A 14,826-nucleotide genomic window follows, 5' to 3' on the forward strand; every position below is an offset into this window, starting at 1 on the left:
TTTCAGCGGATGATGAGATTTGGGCCCCTACAGACCCCGAGGAGGGGCCATCTGCTGCAGCCCAGCCTTCCAACGAGCTAGGTGTTCTACACACACCGGCCAGGCCAGCAGTAACTCCCACTTCACACTTACCATTGTTCTTTATGGGCACCATTCACTCCTCAGGAAGTTCTCGGGACAGAGGACCCTTGGTCTGGGGCAGATTTTAGGCATTCACAAACTGATCTCAAAACTATCAAAAACCTCTCAATTTCTAACAAAACTTATGACCAAAGAAGGAAGTGGCCTGATGCCACCAGCAGCAATGGGTTCTTCTTCTTCAAATAAGAGATCCTTTGAGGGGCTTGTGATGACTCCACAATTGCATTCCACCCGATCCCTATCACAACAGTGTTCTCTAAAACCAAATGACAAATTGTTATAGTGGGATTCACATGGCGATCATTACAGCTGATGCAGTGAATTTCTTGGTGGAAACTGCCTGCATGCAGATCAAGGATACCATCTGTCAGGCAAAAGCGGAGGAAGAATGTCATGAGCGCACTACTGCTCCCATCTCTCAGGTAAGTCTTATTGCTACCCCCAGAAGCTGTGTGCCAGCGAGGGGACTTCATCTTTCCAAATGAAAGGACATGTAGTTATTGAATCCATATGTGAACAAGCAAGAGAATTATTATGCAGGACAGACGTGTAATTGGTTGACCCATCTCCAGTTTCCTCTCTGCACTGATCCATCCTTGTACACTGCCACCATTTAAAAAGCTTCTTTTGAAACAGTACTCCCCAGCTCAAAAGCTACCAATTACGCAGAATTAAGATCAGATATCACAGCCTGGCAACTCCTACCTGACCCAAACGGGATGTGAACTCAAGTCGGTTTGGGTCCAAAGGTTTGGTTCTTTCCATCCCAGCACATGGCCTGCATCATAAGCCCAGATGTGACTGTCAGCTGGGTGCTACAAACAGCCCAGCAGTAAAGAGAAGGAACAAACTGGCTCTACTCGGGGGTAAACAAGGAAAGCTTCCTAGAAGGTAGACAGACTCTCTAGAATTGGAGAGGCAGTAAAAGCTTCTAGAAAAGGGGCTGGTTTGAAGAGAGTCACAGAAGTGGGGACATGCAAGGCCTGACCACAGAAACATTTGACCAAGACCCCTAATGTGACAGGAGTGTGAGACTCACGAAACCATGGTGGTCAGGAGGTTAGGGTGTGGAAGCAAATGTCTGAGCTCAAATCCAGACTCTGTCACTTCCTGTGTTACCCTGAGCAAGTAAATCAACCTGTCTGTTCCCCAATCATTAAATGAAGATAAAAAGTACCTCATAGGCTGAGCACAATGCCCAGAATATAGAAGCACTTGACAATGACCAGCCTTCCTCATTGCTTCACCTTTATCATCATCATCATCATCTAGAGCAGTGGTTCTCAACCTTCCTAATGCCGCGACCCTTTAATACAGTTCCTCATGCTGTGGTGACCCCCAACCATAAAATTATTTTCGTTGCTACTTCATAACTGTAATTTTGCTACTGTTATGAATCGTAATGTAAATATCTGATATGCAGGATGTATTTTCATTGTTACAAATTGAACATAATTAAGGCATAGTGATTAATCACAAAAACAATATGTATTTGTTATGGGGTGGGGCCACAACATTAGTAACAAAGAAACAGAATTTCCGCAGGATGAGGCCCAGAAATCAGGATTTTAAAAAGATTCTCAGGTGATTCTAATGTGCAGCCAAGGTTGAGAACCACTGGTGTAAGGCCTTAAAAGAAATGTATTCATCCCTGCAGGCCAAGGATCCAGCAGCTGTCTACTCATGTGGCTAACCCTGGTGCACCTGGCAAGCATGCTCAGGAAAGGGACTATTTCATCTTCTTTGTACCTTCACCAGGGCTTACTCAAACATCCCTGAAGACAAACACTGCCATCCCGATTTATGCTACTGGTCTTGAGAGGTACTATTCACAAGGAAATGGTGGGAAACCTGGGGACTGCAACACCAGTTCCTGATCTATACTGGGTCTCAGCCCATTTCTTTTTGTTTTTGTTTTCTTTATTATTGATTTCAGAGAGAGGAAGGGGAAGGGATGGAGAGATAGAAAATCAATGATGAAAATCATCGATCGGACCAGGAGAGTGAGATCGCCCTGGGCTTGTCAAGGTAAATAACAGAAAAATAAATCAAGGGGGTGGCTGAACGAGCAAGGGACTGCAGCAGGAGCATACTCCGTACTGGGGATCAAGCCCGCAACCCGGTCATGTGCCCTGACTGGGAATTGAACAGTGACCTCCTAGTTCCGTGGTCGGCAAACCGCGGCTCGTGAGCCACATGCGGCTCTTTGGTATTCAATTGATAAATGAATAAAGAGCAGAGCCACACTCAAGGGGCCAAAGAGCTGCATGTGCCTCGCGAGCTGCGGTTTGCCGAGCCGCAGTTTGCCGACCCTGTCCTAGTTCATAGGTCAACACTCAACCACTGGGCCACACCAGCCAGGCTCAGCCTGTTTTGAAAATCTAAGTTTTAGACCCTCACCCCAGAAAAGTGCACATACTCACAAAATCTGCAGGGCCCCAGACCTACTCTTGTCAGCTCTCATGACAAGCATTAGGAAACCACACTATCACCCTGCTTCTTGGGTTCTACCAGTCAAATATTAACGAAAAAATAGCAAGGATGTGCACAGTGTTCATTACAATAGCCCCAAACTGAGAACAACCTGAATGTCCATCTAATGGGGATGATTAAATAAATGATGGTACATTCATACAAAAGAATGCTCGGTAGCAACCAGAACTTACAATGTAGAGCAATGCTTATCATCTGTAATTGAACAAAGGGAGAGATTACAAACAGTCCTACTTCCACAAAAAATACAAATATATATAAAAAAGGTCTGAAAATATTAAACGCCAGGGTGTTCATGTTTTGCAGTATAAATGGTGCAATTACAGGAGTATTTGCTTACCTGTTATTCTACAATAAACATGTACTGCTTTGTATTAATAAAAAAAGACTATATTTAAATTTTTTAAGAACTCATGCTATGCCACTGCCTCAAATATAAAACTAGTCTGTGGTAAGCTCATTTCATAATTCAGGAGCCAGACCTTTGATAGCATCTAGGAAGGACCCACCTCTGTTCCATTTTATTCTCCAAGGAAAAGAGTTGCAATGAGGTTCCCGAGACCTTTGTGCCTTTGGAGAAGAAAATGAAGTTCTATGTTTGTGTTGTCTGCCAAGATTGAAATACTCCTGCTTTGCAGGAACAGAGAGTGGGATCTCCCCGGGCTTGTCAAGGTAAATAACTAAAAAATAAATCAAGGGGGTGGCTGAACGAGCAAGGAAGGGCAGCTGGTGCCGGGCACTCTCTCTCAGCCCCACCTCCCGGGCCCAGGTGGAGGGCTTGCAGGGGCAGATGGGAAGCACTGGGGCCCTGGAAGGTGCAGCTCCATCTTGAGGACCCGTTATTCCCCAATAATAAAATGAAAACTAGCTTATTTGGAAACCCTTCACCAGAAGAAAGCAGATTCCATAAAGCTGGGAAGCCAAGTGCCCCTACGCCCTGGCGGACCTCACAGGCCCCGCAGATCTGGTCCTAGAGAATCATTCTGCCACCAGCCTTGCTGTTGGGCTCTTCAAAAAATCAAGGAAAAACATTCCCGGGGCTCAGAGGCCAAGCTACCCCATGTTCTATCTTGGAATTAAACTGAACATATGTAGCCCTTCCTGAACCATCTGTACCATAGGTTTCATGAAAAGAGAAGAACTGGGGTCAAATCCCAGTTCTGTGACTTTGAGCAACTGACTTTCCTTTGTGAGGGCCAAGCTCCTCCGTCCACCAGGCTGTTCTGGAGACTCGGCCCCTAACTCACAAGCGCAGATCCTCGTGAGCACGCAAGACCTACAAGCCTCACACTGTTTAATTTAACCCTCACGGCTCACACAGGAAAGCCTCTGATGTGAGCAGAGAATGGACTGCCCGGACTTACATTTCAAAAAGATTGCTGACTACTGTGTGGAAATGGACAGCAGTGGGACCAGGGTGGGAGTGCGGACCCAGGGAGAACAGGACTGCCATGACCCACAGGAGGTGGCAACGGCAATCTGGAGCTGTGGCAGCAGCAAGGGAGTGACCATTGGCCCGACTCTGAATCCAGGTTGAAGGGAAAGCTTCCAAGGGGCAGCCCGTGGGGTGGGTGCAGAACTGATTCACTGATATCATCTCAGAAACCAAAACTGCTGTGGGTTTGAGTGACATGCAGTCTGAAAACGGATCACTGGGTTCAGCAAGTGCAAGTTTTTAGTGACTCTGGCAAATGCCATCCGGACGGAAAGCTTGGCATGTCTGAGAGCCCCGATCCAGAGGGTTTAAGAGAGGAAGGGAGACTGCAAAGTAATACTAATGGACATAAAGAAAAGGGACAAAAATAATGACTTCATAGAAGCAATTTAAAAGAATGAAAGTTTTAACTTTGGAACCACATTAATGTTATTCATATTCAAAAAATAAAACTAAGTTAAATCAATAAGGACAGGGGGACCTTAAAATTGAATACAAACAGAAAGAAAACAAAAATCTGACTGTATTTCAAATGAATAACATAACAAGACTGTATGAAACCAAATAACTAAATTTAATATCTGACTAAATACCCTTAGCCTGAAAACAAGAATAACTATAAACAAATCCTGAACTCTTTTAGGTTTGTATTTCACCAGGGTATAGGCAAAGCGATTCTGGAACTCTGAGTGTATTATAGAATTAAGCAAATGAGCAGATATGTTGATATTGTGAGAGCCAGGAGAAGGGAAACACAAATATAGAAGCAAGAAAGGCAAAAAATAACAGAGTGGATCTGAATAGAAATTGGAAGTACCACTGTAATTTTTTAAATATATTATACTAGAGCCTGGTGCACAAATTCGTGCACAGGTGGGGTCCAGCGGCCAGCCCCAATCTGGGCTGATTGGGCCAGGCCGGCCAGGTGGAGGGGCCATGGGCAGTTGGCTGGCCAGCCCTGCCCCCTGGTCAAACTCCCGGTTGAACTCCCAGTCAAGGGACAATTTGCATATTAGACTTTTATTATATAGGATACTTTTAAACATACATACTTTTTATACATATGTAGATATATTGTGTGTATCAGTGTGTGTGTATATATATATATATATATGTATGTGATATATACACATATATCTTTGTTCTGTTGCTAAAGGACCTAGAAACAATTACACACCAGTAGCAATAAACACAGCCAGCACCAACTCTTGGTTTTTAAATGGCATTACCTTTTAAAATGAATCAGGGCTACTTAGAGAAATGGCTGATTCAGGGGGAAAGACAGAATAAAATGAGCTTGGAGCCCTGGCCAGTGTGGTTCGATTCCTGGTCAGGGTACATTACCTAGATTGCAGGTTCAGTCCCCAGTGGGACTGGCTATGGGAGGCCACTGATCCATGTTTCTCTTATACATCGATGTTTCTCTTTCTCTCTCTTTCTCTCTCCCTTTCCCTTTCTCTAAAATCAGTAAAAACATATCCTCCAGTGAGAAAAAGAAAAGAAAGAAAAGAAAAAAAAAGAAGAGAAAAGAAGCAAGCCAGCCTGGAACATCTTTTGGGCTAGGAAGTGCCCCCCAAAAAGATGGAGACATGTCAAAAGGAACTGCCACCTGCTGACTCTGGAACAATTTGAGCATTAATATGAATGATCAAATGGATAATACATAGTCCACTGAATAAAAGAAGAATCTACAAGTCAACACGGATAATAGACAAACAACTATATAAATAAAAGGAGATAAAGGGAGAATTCATCCTTATAACAGATGCCACCTAATAATAAATGAAGGAATGATGGCATTAGAAAAAATGACCATGATAGCATCATCACAGTGAGAAATGACTAAGGAAAAAATCCTCAATGGGATGGTAAATCCCATGGATAAAAGTCTGAAGAGGAATGAAATACTTCAGAGTTGCAAAGTATCCCTCATTAGTTACTTTTACATTACACAGGGAAATACTGTAAACTACAGTGAAGAAATCTGACAGCCATTACCTTAACTAGGAATTAAAGTTCCCACCACCAAAAATGGGACAAACTGATATCACGGGCCTCCTTAACATGACACCATGAGAACACAGTCATTTATGTAGTACTCCTGCCAAAGTCACGTAATGCATCTAATCTAATCATGAGGAAATAATCAATAATCCCAAATTGAGCAAGTGGCCAAACTCCTGAAATATATCATGAAAGACGAAAGGTGAACTACTCCAGACTAGCAGACACCAACAAGCTGGGACACCTAGATGTAGTGTGGGGGCTGGATCCTGGATCAAGATTGGGAATAAAACGCTCATAAAAGACATATTTTTTACTAAGTATGATTCCATTTACATGAAGTTCAAGAATAGACAAGACTAATCTATGGAAAGTCCAGAACAGTGGTTGCCTGTGGGATCATAAAAGACATTATTGAATCAATTACTGAAATCTGACTATAAAGTATATATTAGAAAATACTTTTTCCTGATTTTGATCATTGTGGTTATAGTATGGTCTTGGTCTGAAGTATCTAGGAAGACTGATGACACATGATATCATCAAACTACTCTCATTGGGTTAGTAAAAAAATAAGGTGTGTGTGTGTCTGTATATATCCTATCCTATATAATAAAACCCTAATATGCAAATCAACCGAACAGTAGAACGACTGGTCGCTATGACGTGCACTGACCACCAGGAGGCAGACGCTCAATGTAGGAGCTGCCTCCTGGTGGTCAGTGCGCTCCCACAGGGGAGCACTACTCAGCCAGAAGCCTCACAGCTGAAACTCTCCCACCTCCACTGCAGGTGGGCAGTAAGGAGCAAGAGGTCCCAGACTGTAAGAGCCCCAGATAGCGAGAGGGATGTCTGACTGCACCCTGAGGGATCGGGCCTAAGCCGGCAGGTGGACATCCCCTGAGGGGTCCCAGACTGCAAGAAGGCACAGGATGGGCTGAGAGAACCCCCCTCCTCCCCAGTGCACAAATGTTGTGCACCGGGCCTCTAACATATATATGTATATGTATACACACACACACACACACACACACACACACACACATACAGAGTGGCCAGATTATGAACACCTGACGTTTGTAGGCAAATTAGCTATAATATCGCACTGAAGTTGCTAGAGGGCCAGACCATTATAAACAGGGAAGCAGGTTGTTTACCATGACAGTAGAAGTAATTTTTTTCTGAAGATATGGGTAAACAACGCGATTTAACAGCCTTTGAACGTGGGAGATATATATATACATATAAATATAAATATATATGTATATATACATATATACACACACTCACACACACACACACACACATATACATATATATGTGTACACACACACACACACACACACACATACATACACTGAGTGGCCAGATTATTATGACCACCTGACGTTGTAGTCAAATTAGCCGTACACTGCAGCATATGGAATATGGAAGCCAAAGGCCTGTTTGAACACCTTTGCTGTCTGCAGTTACCAAGATAAAACGTCTCCAATTCGCACAGGAACACAAGGATTGGACAGTTGAGCATTGGAAAAAAGTCATGTGGTCCGATGAATCATGTTTCCAGTTGCATCATGCAGATGGCAGAGTGAGAATTTGGTGGAAACAGCATGAAGGCATGCACCCCACATGTATGAGTACAACCCTTCAAGCTGGTGGGGGCAGTGTTATAGTTTGGGGCATGTTTTCCTGGCATGATTTGGGCCCTTTAATTCGTGTGGAACAACGTCTGAATAGCACAACATACCTAAGTATCGTTGCTGGTCAAGTTCATCCTATCATGTTGATGGCATATCCCAATGGAGATGGCTTCTTCCAACAAGACAATGCGCCATGCCACGGTGCTCGTATTGTGCAGGAGTGGTTTCAAGAACGTGAGGGAGAGTTTACCTTGCTTAGGTGGCCCCACAATCACCAGATCTCAATCCAATTGAACATTTGTGGGACGAAGTTAAAAGAGCCATCAGGCAGCTGGTTCCACAATCATCACATCTCACAGAACTGGACAGTGCTATTCATCAGGCATGGTGTCAGATTCCTCACATCACCTTTCAACATCTCATAGAGTCAATGCCAAGAAGAATCGCCTCAGTATTGAAGGCAAAAGGTGGCCCAACAAAGTACTGATGGGGTGGTCATAATAATCTGGCCACTCAGTGTGTGTGTGTGTGTGTGTGTGTGTGTGTGTGTGTGTGTATCCACGTTCAAAGGCTGTTAAATCGCGTTGCTTACCCATATCTTCAGAAAAAAATCACTTCTACTATCGTGGTAAACAACCTGCTTCCCTATTTATAATGGTCTGGCCCTCTAGCAACTTCAGCGTGAAATTATAGCTAATTTGCCTACAAACGTCTGGTCATAATAATCTGGCCGCTCAGTGTGTGTGTGTGTGTGTGTGTGTGTGGAGAGAGAGAGAGAGAGAGAGAGAGAGAGAGAGAGAGAGAGAATGATAAAGAAATGTGGCAAAATTCCAACCACTGACAAGGCTGCATGAATGTTATACGGAAGTTCTTTGTTGTAGTCTCAGAAAATTGCAAATTATTTTTAAAAAACATTTTACAATAGTAATATTTATTAAACTGGTAATATTTATTAAAGTACCTAGCATATGGCAAATGGTTAGCAAAGGTTTTCTTTCATCCCTCTTCTGACCACCTCTGGCCTTTGAATATATAGAAATATATAATCTTTATTGTTGAAAGTATTACATATGTCCCCTATTTCCTCTCCATTGACCTCTTCTAGCGCCCTCCCGCCCCCTTTCCCTCACTCCCAGGCCTTCACAGCCCTATTGTCTATGTCCATGGATTATGCATATATGCATACAAGTTCTTTGGTTGATCTCTTCCTACCCATCCAATTGAATGTATTTTTTAACCAATAAAAGTTCAGCCCTAGCCAGTTTGGATCAGTGGATAGAGCATCGGCCTGTGGACTGAAAGGTCCGGGTTCGATTCCAGTCAAGGATACATGCCCAGGTTGCGGGCTCCATCTCCAGTAGGAGGTGTGCAGGAGGCAGCCAATCAATGATTCTCTCTCATCACTGATGTTTCTATCTCTCTCTCCCTCTCCCTTCTTCTCTGAAATCAATAAAAATACATTTTAAAAAAACAGTTTGGGGTTTTTCGGTTTATTTGTTGTTGCCAATATTTAAAACTCATGTGTTTTTTTACCAAAACAACAAAACACCCCAATTTCTGTCTTCTCTTATGGATGAGCCAACCACCATGTGGCAGGTGCTGAGGGGCAGCACCTCCCCGCTGGCTTCACTTGTGTGCCCCACCAGCCAGCCCAAGGCAGGGCCCCAGGTTGGAACAGTGGAACGGTCACCAGGAGAAAGAAGCAGTCAGTGTGGTCCTGTTGTCACCTCATCAGAGCACAGGGTGGAAGGTATGTGGGGCCAAGGAGTCAGTCCCTCCTGGGCCCTCCAAGAAGTCCCGGGTCGATTACTGATGTGCCTTAAGACTCGAGTGCCTTGCCCCACTTACCATTGAGAAACAGCTTTTCCAATTTCTCGAGCAGCTCGGCACATTGATTCAGCTGTTCCTGGAAGCCCTCAGCCACGTAGTAGTCCACATCGCTGGCCTGCAGCAGCTCCTCAAATGCCTTAATCATGGTCCTCATGTGTTGACGATAAATGACACAGATGTCATGGCTATCCTTGATCTGCTGCCGCTGAAGGGAGAGCTCCCTGGCTTGGGACTGAACTAATGAATTGTATCTGATAAAAGGGGGGAAAGAAAATGCGTGTGCCATTTTAGAATTGAATTTTTGTGACCTTAACACTAATTGGAAAAATGACAGAGCACAATTTTTAAAAGCCTGCAGCTGTACATGTATATATACTTTTAGAAAAATTGAAACTGTACAAGGTCACTCCTTCAATTTCAAAACAGCTAACAAATGCTGGAACAAAGGTTCTTCTGCAATATTTTTAACCTTATGAAGCCCCCAATTAAAGTAAGATTGGCAAGGACTCAAGAGAACAATCAGATCCATACACTCTTCAAAAATCCTATTTCGAATTGTAGAAACAAGTGCCCAAGGGACAGGGAACCCACCACAAGTTCCATAAAGAACAAAACAGAAACTATAGGCAGGAAAACAAAGACAGGACTCTCTCATCTCAACCAAAAGGTCAAGGAATAGTCAGGATCCTAACTATCATTCATGGAGGGTCTATGATGTGTTTGTTAGTCACTGTAGTAAGTGTTTTTAATAAGTTATCTGATCCTCCCAATCTTCCAACAAATGTATGAACCTCCCCTTTTACAGAAGAGGGAACTGACTCTCAGAGACACAAAGTTGGTTCAATGGTGAAGATTTCGGACTCAAACACAGCTCTGCCTTCAGAGCCCACGCCCTATTATGCCACTGTACTGGGCTTCCTAGTAAGACACAGGAATTGGGAGGCACTGAGGAAACCGTGGCTCACAGAAACTGTGGCCACAGTAACCTGGCTCCAGAGCAGCTGGCAGACACCGAGCCCTCAGGTCAACATGTTCCCCCTCCCTGGTGACCACCTGCCCCCAGTTTGCACATACAATCATGTGACTGCAGTACTGCAGGTGGGGGCCAGTTGAATGGATGAGAAAGAACACAAGTATTAGAATGGTCACTGTGGGCTGGGCAACCTCTATGAGGCTCAATTTCCTCATCTATGAAAACATATTTAATAACAACTCCTCCTCAGGTGATTTTGCGGGTTAAATAAGAAAAGTGCCCACTGGAAGGTCTGACACAATGGCCTTTCAATAAATACAAGCTTCCTTCAATCTCAATGTTTGGAAGTCTTGAAAAATTCACAAGTCAGAACTATGTGTTTGACTCAATTAGTGACGAATGAAGGTCAACTTTACAAATGATCCCATTTTTGCCAGATCTCATGAAGCAAAGCTGTATGTATCTAGGCTCATAAAACATATCTTCATGACCTAAGAATTCTTCTCTTTTAACACTGGCTTGTTTCTTTAAGATGAACTTAAATGGTAAAGATATGGAAAATATTTATATTCTTCCCACCTGCCTAGGACATCTTTCAGTTCTGCAACACAGTAAGTAAAAGCCAGTAATAGTGTCCAGAAGTGAACACTGCCATTCAGCAAACATACTACTAATCACAAGCGACTGGTATAAAATGTTTACTGAGGCCCTAACCAGAGGAAGGCAAAATCTGCCCTGACAATTGCAGAGGATACAAGACTTGCATGTGTGCAGGCACTATTCTCTGTGGCCTCACATTTCACTTCTGGGCAGGGCCTAGCTGCCTTCACCCCCAGCACCAAGCCTTCCACAGCACACACCCCACTCATGGCCCCTTTCAGCTCATTGGCTTCAACCTAGTGGCAACATAAGGAAACTGCAGGCTTCAACAGTGGGATGTACCTTGAGGGCGAGAGATCTCTGAACTTATTCTGCAGGTCATGCACGTCACTGAAAAGTTCCATGTTCAAATTGTGCTCCTTTTGCAGCTCACATTCCTGGTCTACCAGCTGTTGCTCAAGGCTCTCCAGCATCCTGCCATCAGCCATCTCTGGGTCCGGCGGATGGAGGATTTGCATGTGTTTCACATAACGTACGTGGTGCAAACTTGAAAAGGTCATTTCTTCTTCATCAGTATGAGCCTTGGCCTTGTTGGAGCCATCCTGAGCCCCTTCTGTCCCACACAAAACTGTGATAATGGCCTCACTGCACTGGGAATGCTTCTGAAGCTGAAATATGAAATTCCGGTAGCCCTCGAGCTCAGTTTCCAAGTCATAGATTTTCTGTTTCAAGTTTTCTGTATCATTTGAGGTATCGATGTTCTTACACTGATCGGTTCCAATCACACTGATTTCAGTGGAAAGCTGACTCTTGGAATTCAGGTAAGTAGCTACTGAAGTTGGGCTCTGAAAATCTTCAGAAGGATTCTCTTTGCATGTTGGCAAGATGGCAAGGTCATTGGGTTGGTCAATTTCAGAGTCTGAAAATCAAGCACGTTTATGTCAATGGATCTCCTGTGCTGAAATCCATCCCCTCTGTCCTTCCTCGCAGCACTGCTAAGCTGAGACCACTGCAAGGGCCTCCTAACAAGCCCCCTGGCTGCAGTCTTCCCTCTTACTTCTCAATCCAACCTCTTCCTCAGAGCAACTGTTCTAAAAAGTGAATTTAACCATGGGAATCGCCCTCCTGCCAACAAATACTGAGACGAACACCAAGATACAACATGGAAATAAAAACACTGGGGAGGCAAAATGCAATTTATGAGATAATATTAATCTATTGAGCTGCCATAACAGGGCATAAAAAGCATAAATACACTGCAGCTTGTCTGAAATGGTCTAAGTCCGGGCTCTCAAATAACTATGAGAAAATGATTTCCATAAACTCATGCCCACCTTTCCCAACAGAGAGGCCCCAGGATCTTCTGGGAAACTCTGGAAGGAAGTAGCACATGGTTGAGGCACCCTGGGGTCTCAACAAGAAATAAAAACATTGGTAAGTGCAAATGGCAAGCCCTGGACAAAGTGCCAGGCCTATGTTTGGCTGAGTCAGCTTTGCCATAAAATCTTTCCTCTCTGAAGTGCACCCTCCTCCCGACCCACGACCCATGTTAATTTAATTATCTGCGCCCATCCCATGAGACCTGGAGTTCTCGGAAGGCAGAGACGGTCTCTCATTCCTCTCTCTCCTTACCCACTGCATGAGGCCGGGACACAGCAAATGCTCAGGGACATCCACTGAACCAGTGAATAGATGCCTGCATGGGTAGATGGATGGATTAAGAGAAGGGAAGGAAGGAGGAAGGGAGGGAGAGAGGAGTAATCCTGCCAAAGGCCAACTTATCTTGAAACCGCAACTATGGTAAATCCAAGATAGAACCTAAATTTATATGGAAAATACCTCTGGCTACAGAGCATTCTAAAAATCCACAGACGAAGCCAGAAAAAAAGTCCAGGTTCAAGTCATCACGTCTGGGGCACCGCAGGCAATCCCAAGTGAGGGGAGCAGTGACCTCGCAAGACCTGTGAGCACCACAAGTCCCTGTATCCAGACTCAGAATAAAGTGAAAACAATAGATTCATTTTCCTTATTGTGTTCCCTCAATTGTGTATTTGTCAAGAGTCAAGATTAATCACTGCAATTCATGAAATTTATACTCGAACTTATTGCAATTCTAAACAACAAGGCTGACATTTCCAGCAGTTCAATCGGGTCGTTCATCTAGCTTGCGGAGAAGACATTTTTCTAGGTGCTTACCTTTCTGTAGCGTTTTGTCTGGCGCTGGGCTCCCCTCCATCATTGCTTCAGCCAGAATTAACTTTTGGTGAAGTTGCTTGTTGCGAATTTTAAACTCCTTCAGCTCCCCCTGCAGCTCCAAGATCTGGGCCTGCAGCTGGGCCACCACCTCCTGCGTGGCTGGGAGCCGATACACACTTCCTAGTGACTGGGATGGTTTTATCAGGATGGGCAAACGGGACTTCCTAGCATCCTGAAAACAGACACAGAGACACAGTGAATATACTTCCTGTGGTCGCATAATCAACAGTCTCATGGCCAATCTTATAAATCTGAATTCAAACCGCTATCCAGACTTCTGGTTCCTATACTGGCATCTGTGTTTGCCTCCCAGCCTGAAGAGCTTGTATCTTGGCAAGTCCCTCCTCTGACCAGCAAGTGCCAAGCTATTCCTGCTCGACACCCTCTTGGCCCTGACCCACTGACCCTCTCTAGACATTCCAGATGTTCAATATATGGCAGTCCTTTTGCAACACAATCTTCTGAGAAACATTTTCTTCCTCCTGGCCTATTTCCTCACTTCCACCCATTCCTCAATCTAGGCCAATCTGCCTCCTACCCCTGCCAGTCCACTAGCACCACCTCTTACTACAGTTTTCAGTGGCTACTGAGTCACTAATCCAATAAATATTTCCCAGGCTCAAAGCTCGGGACCTGCCTATCCTAGACATCTTCATTTTCAATGGCTCACGGACACTCCAAAGTCAACTGAGAACTCAACTCTTCAATACCATCATCCCATGTCCCCAAAGCTACACCACTTAAAAAGTCTCTGTCCTGGTGAATCACACCAACATCCACTTACAGCACAACCCAAAACCTGGGCGTCCTTTTTAAACTTCCCTTTACATTCATCACACACTTTCATCACTCACCAGGTTCCATTAATTCCACCTCCCAAGTTGTCTCTGAATTCTTTCCACTCCCTTCATCCTCCACTACCACCATTCAACTCCAGGACGCCCTCACAAGGCCACTGCCACAGCCTTCTGAGTGGTCCTCCCAACACTCACTCCTGCCCTTTCTAATCCACTCGCCATGCTGCAACAGAAAAGGCAAACTACCATCCCTCTCCTCTGCTTAAACTATTTTACTGCTTCCCAGTTCCCTTATGACAAAGGTCAAAGTCCTGACCACAGCTCACACTGAGCATGACCTGCAGCCTGAGTTCCTCCCTTTCTCCCACTTCCTCACTGCCAAATACTCACCCTCTAACAGTTCTTCCAAATCATAGGCTCTTTCCACTCAGAGCTTGGTGTACGCTGTCTCCTCTGCCTAGAACTCATTCTTGCCCATCCCCACTTCACCCACTAATCCCAATATGTTCATTAGGACTCCGCTCAAATGTGCCTTGCTCAGGAGAATGAGCTTTGATTTCCAAGACCAGGTCAGATCTCCCGGTCTTACACTCACTGCCGCCTATGATTCTTCTGAGAGAACATTAGTACCATTATAATTAAACTAGAGGCCCGACG

General features: G+C 44.4%; 1 protein-coding gene across 6 annotated transcripts in view; it reads right to left on the reverse strand.

The window, feature by feature from the left end:
• The window catches only part of CDK5RAP2 (CDK5 regulatory subunit associated protein 2), a 157,200-nt gene that overhangs the window by 31,319 nt on the left and 111,055 nt on the right, over positions 1 to 14,826 (reverse strand). For all 6 annotated transcript variants that reach the window (XM_023755935.1, XM_014457880.2, XM_023755934.1 and 3 more), the window contains 3 exons: positions 13,313 to 13,544; positions 11,459 to 12,035; positions 9,562 to 9,794 (listed from right to left, as the gene is read on the reverse strand). In XM_023755935.1, coding sequence (XP_023611703.1) covers positions 9,562 to 9,794; positions 11,459 to 12,035; positions 13,313 to 13,544 — 1,042 coding nt within the window. The remainder of the gene's footprint in view (positions 1 to 9,561; positions 9,795 to 11,458; positions 12,036 to 13,312; positions 13,545 to 14,826) is intronic.

This window comes from Myotis lucifugus, unplaced genomic scaffold (assembly GCF_000147115.1).
Source record: "Myotis lucifugus unplaced genomic scaffold, Myoluc2.0 scaffold_87, whole genome shotgun sequence".
Taxonomy (NCBI): domain Eukaryota; kingdom Metazoa; phylum Chordata; class Mammalia; order Chiroptera; family Vespertilionidae; genus Myotis; species Myotis lucifugus.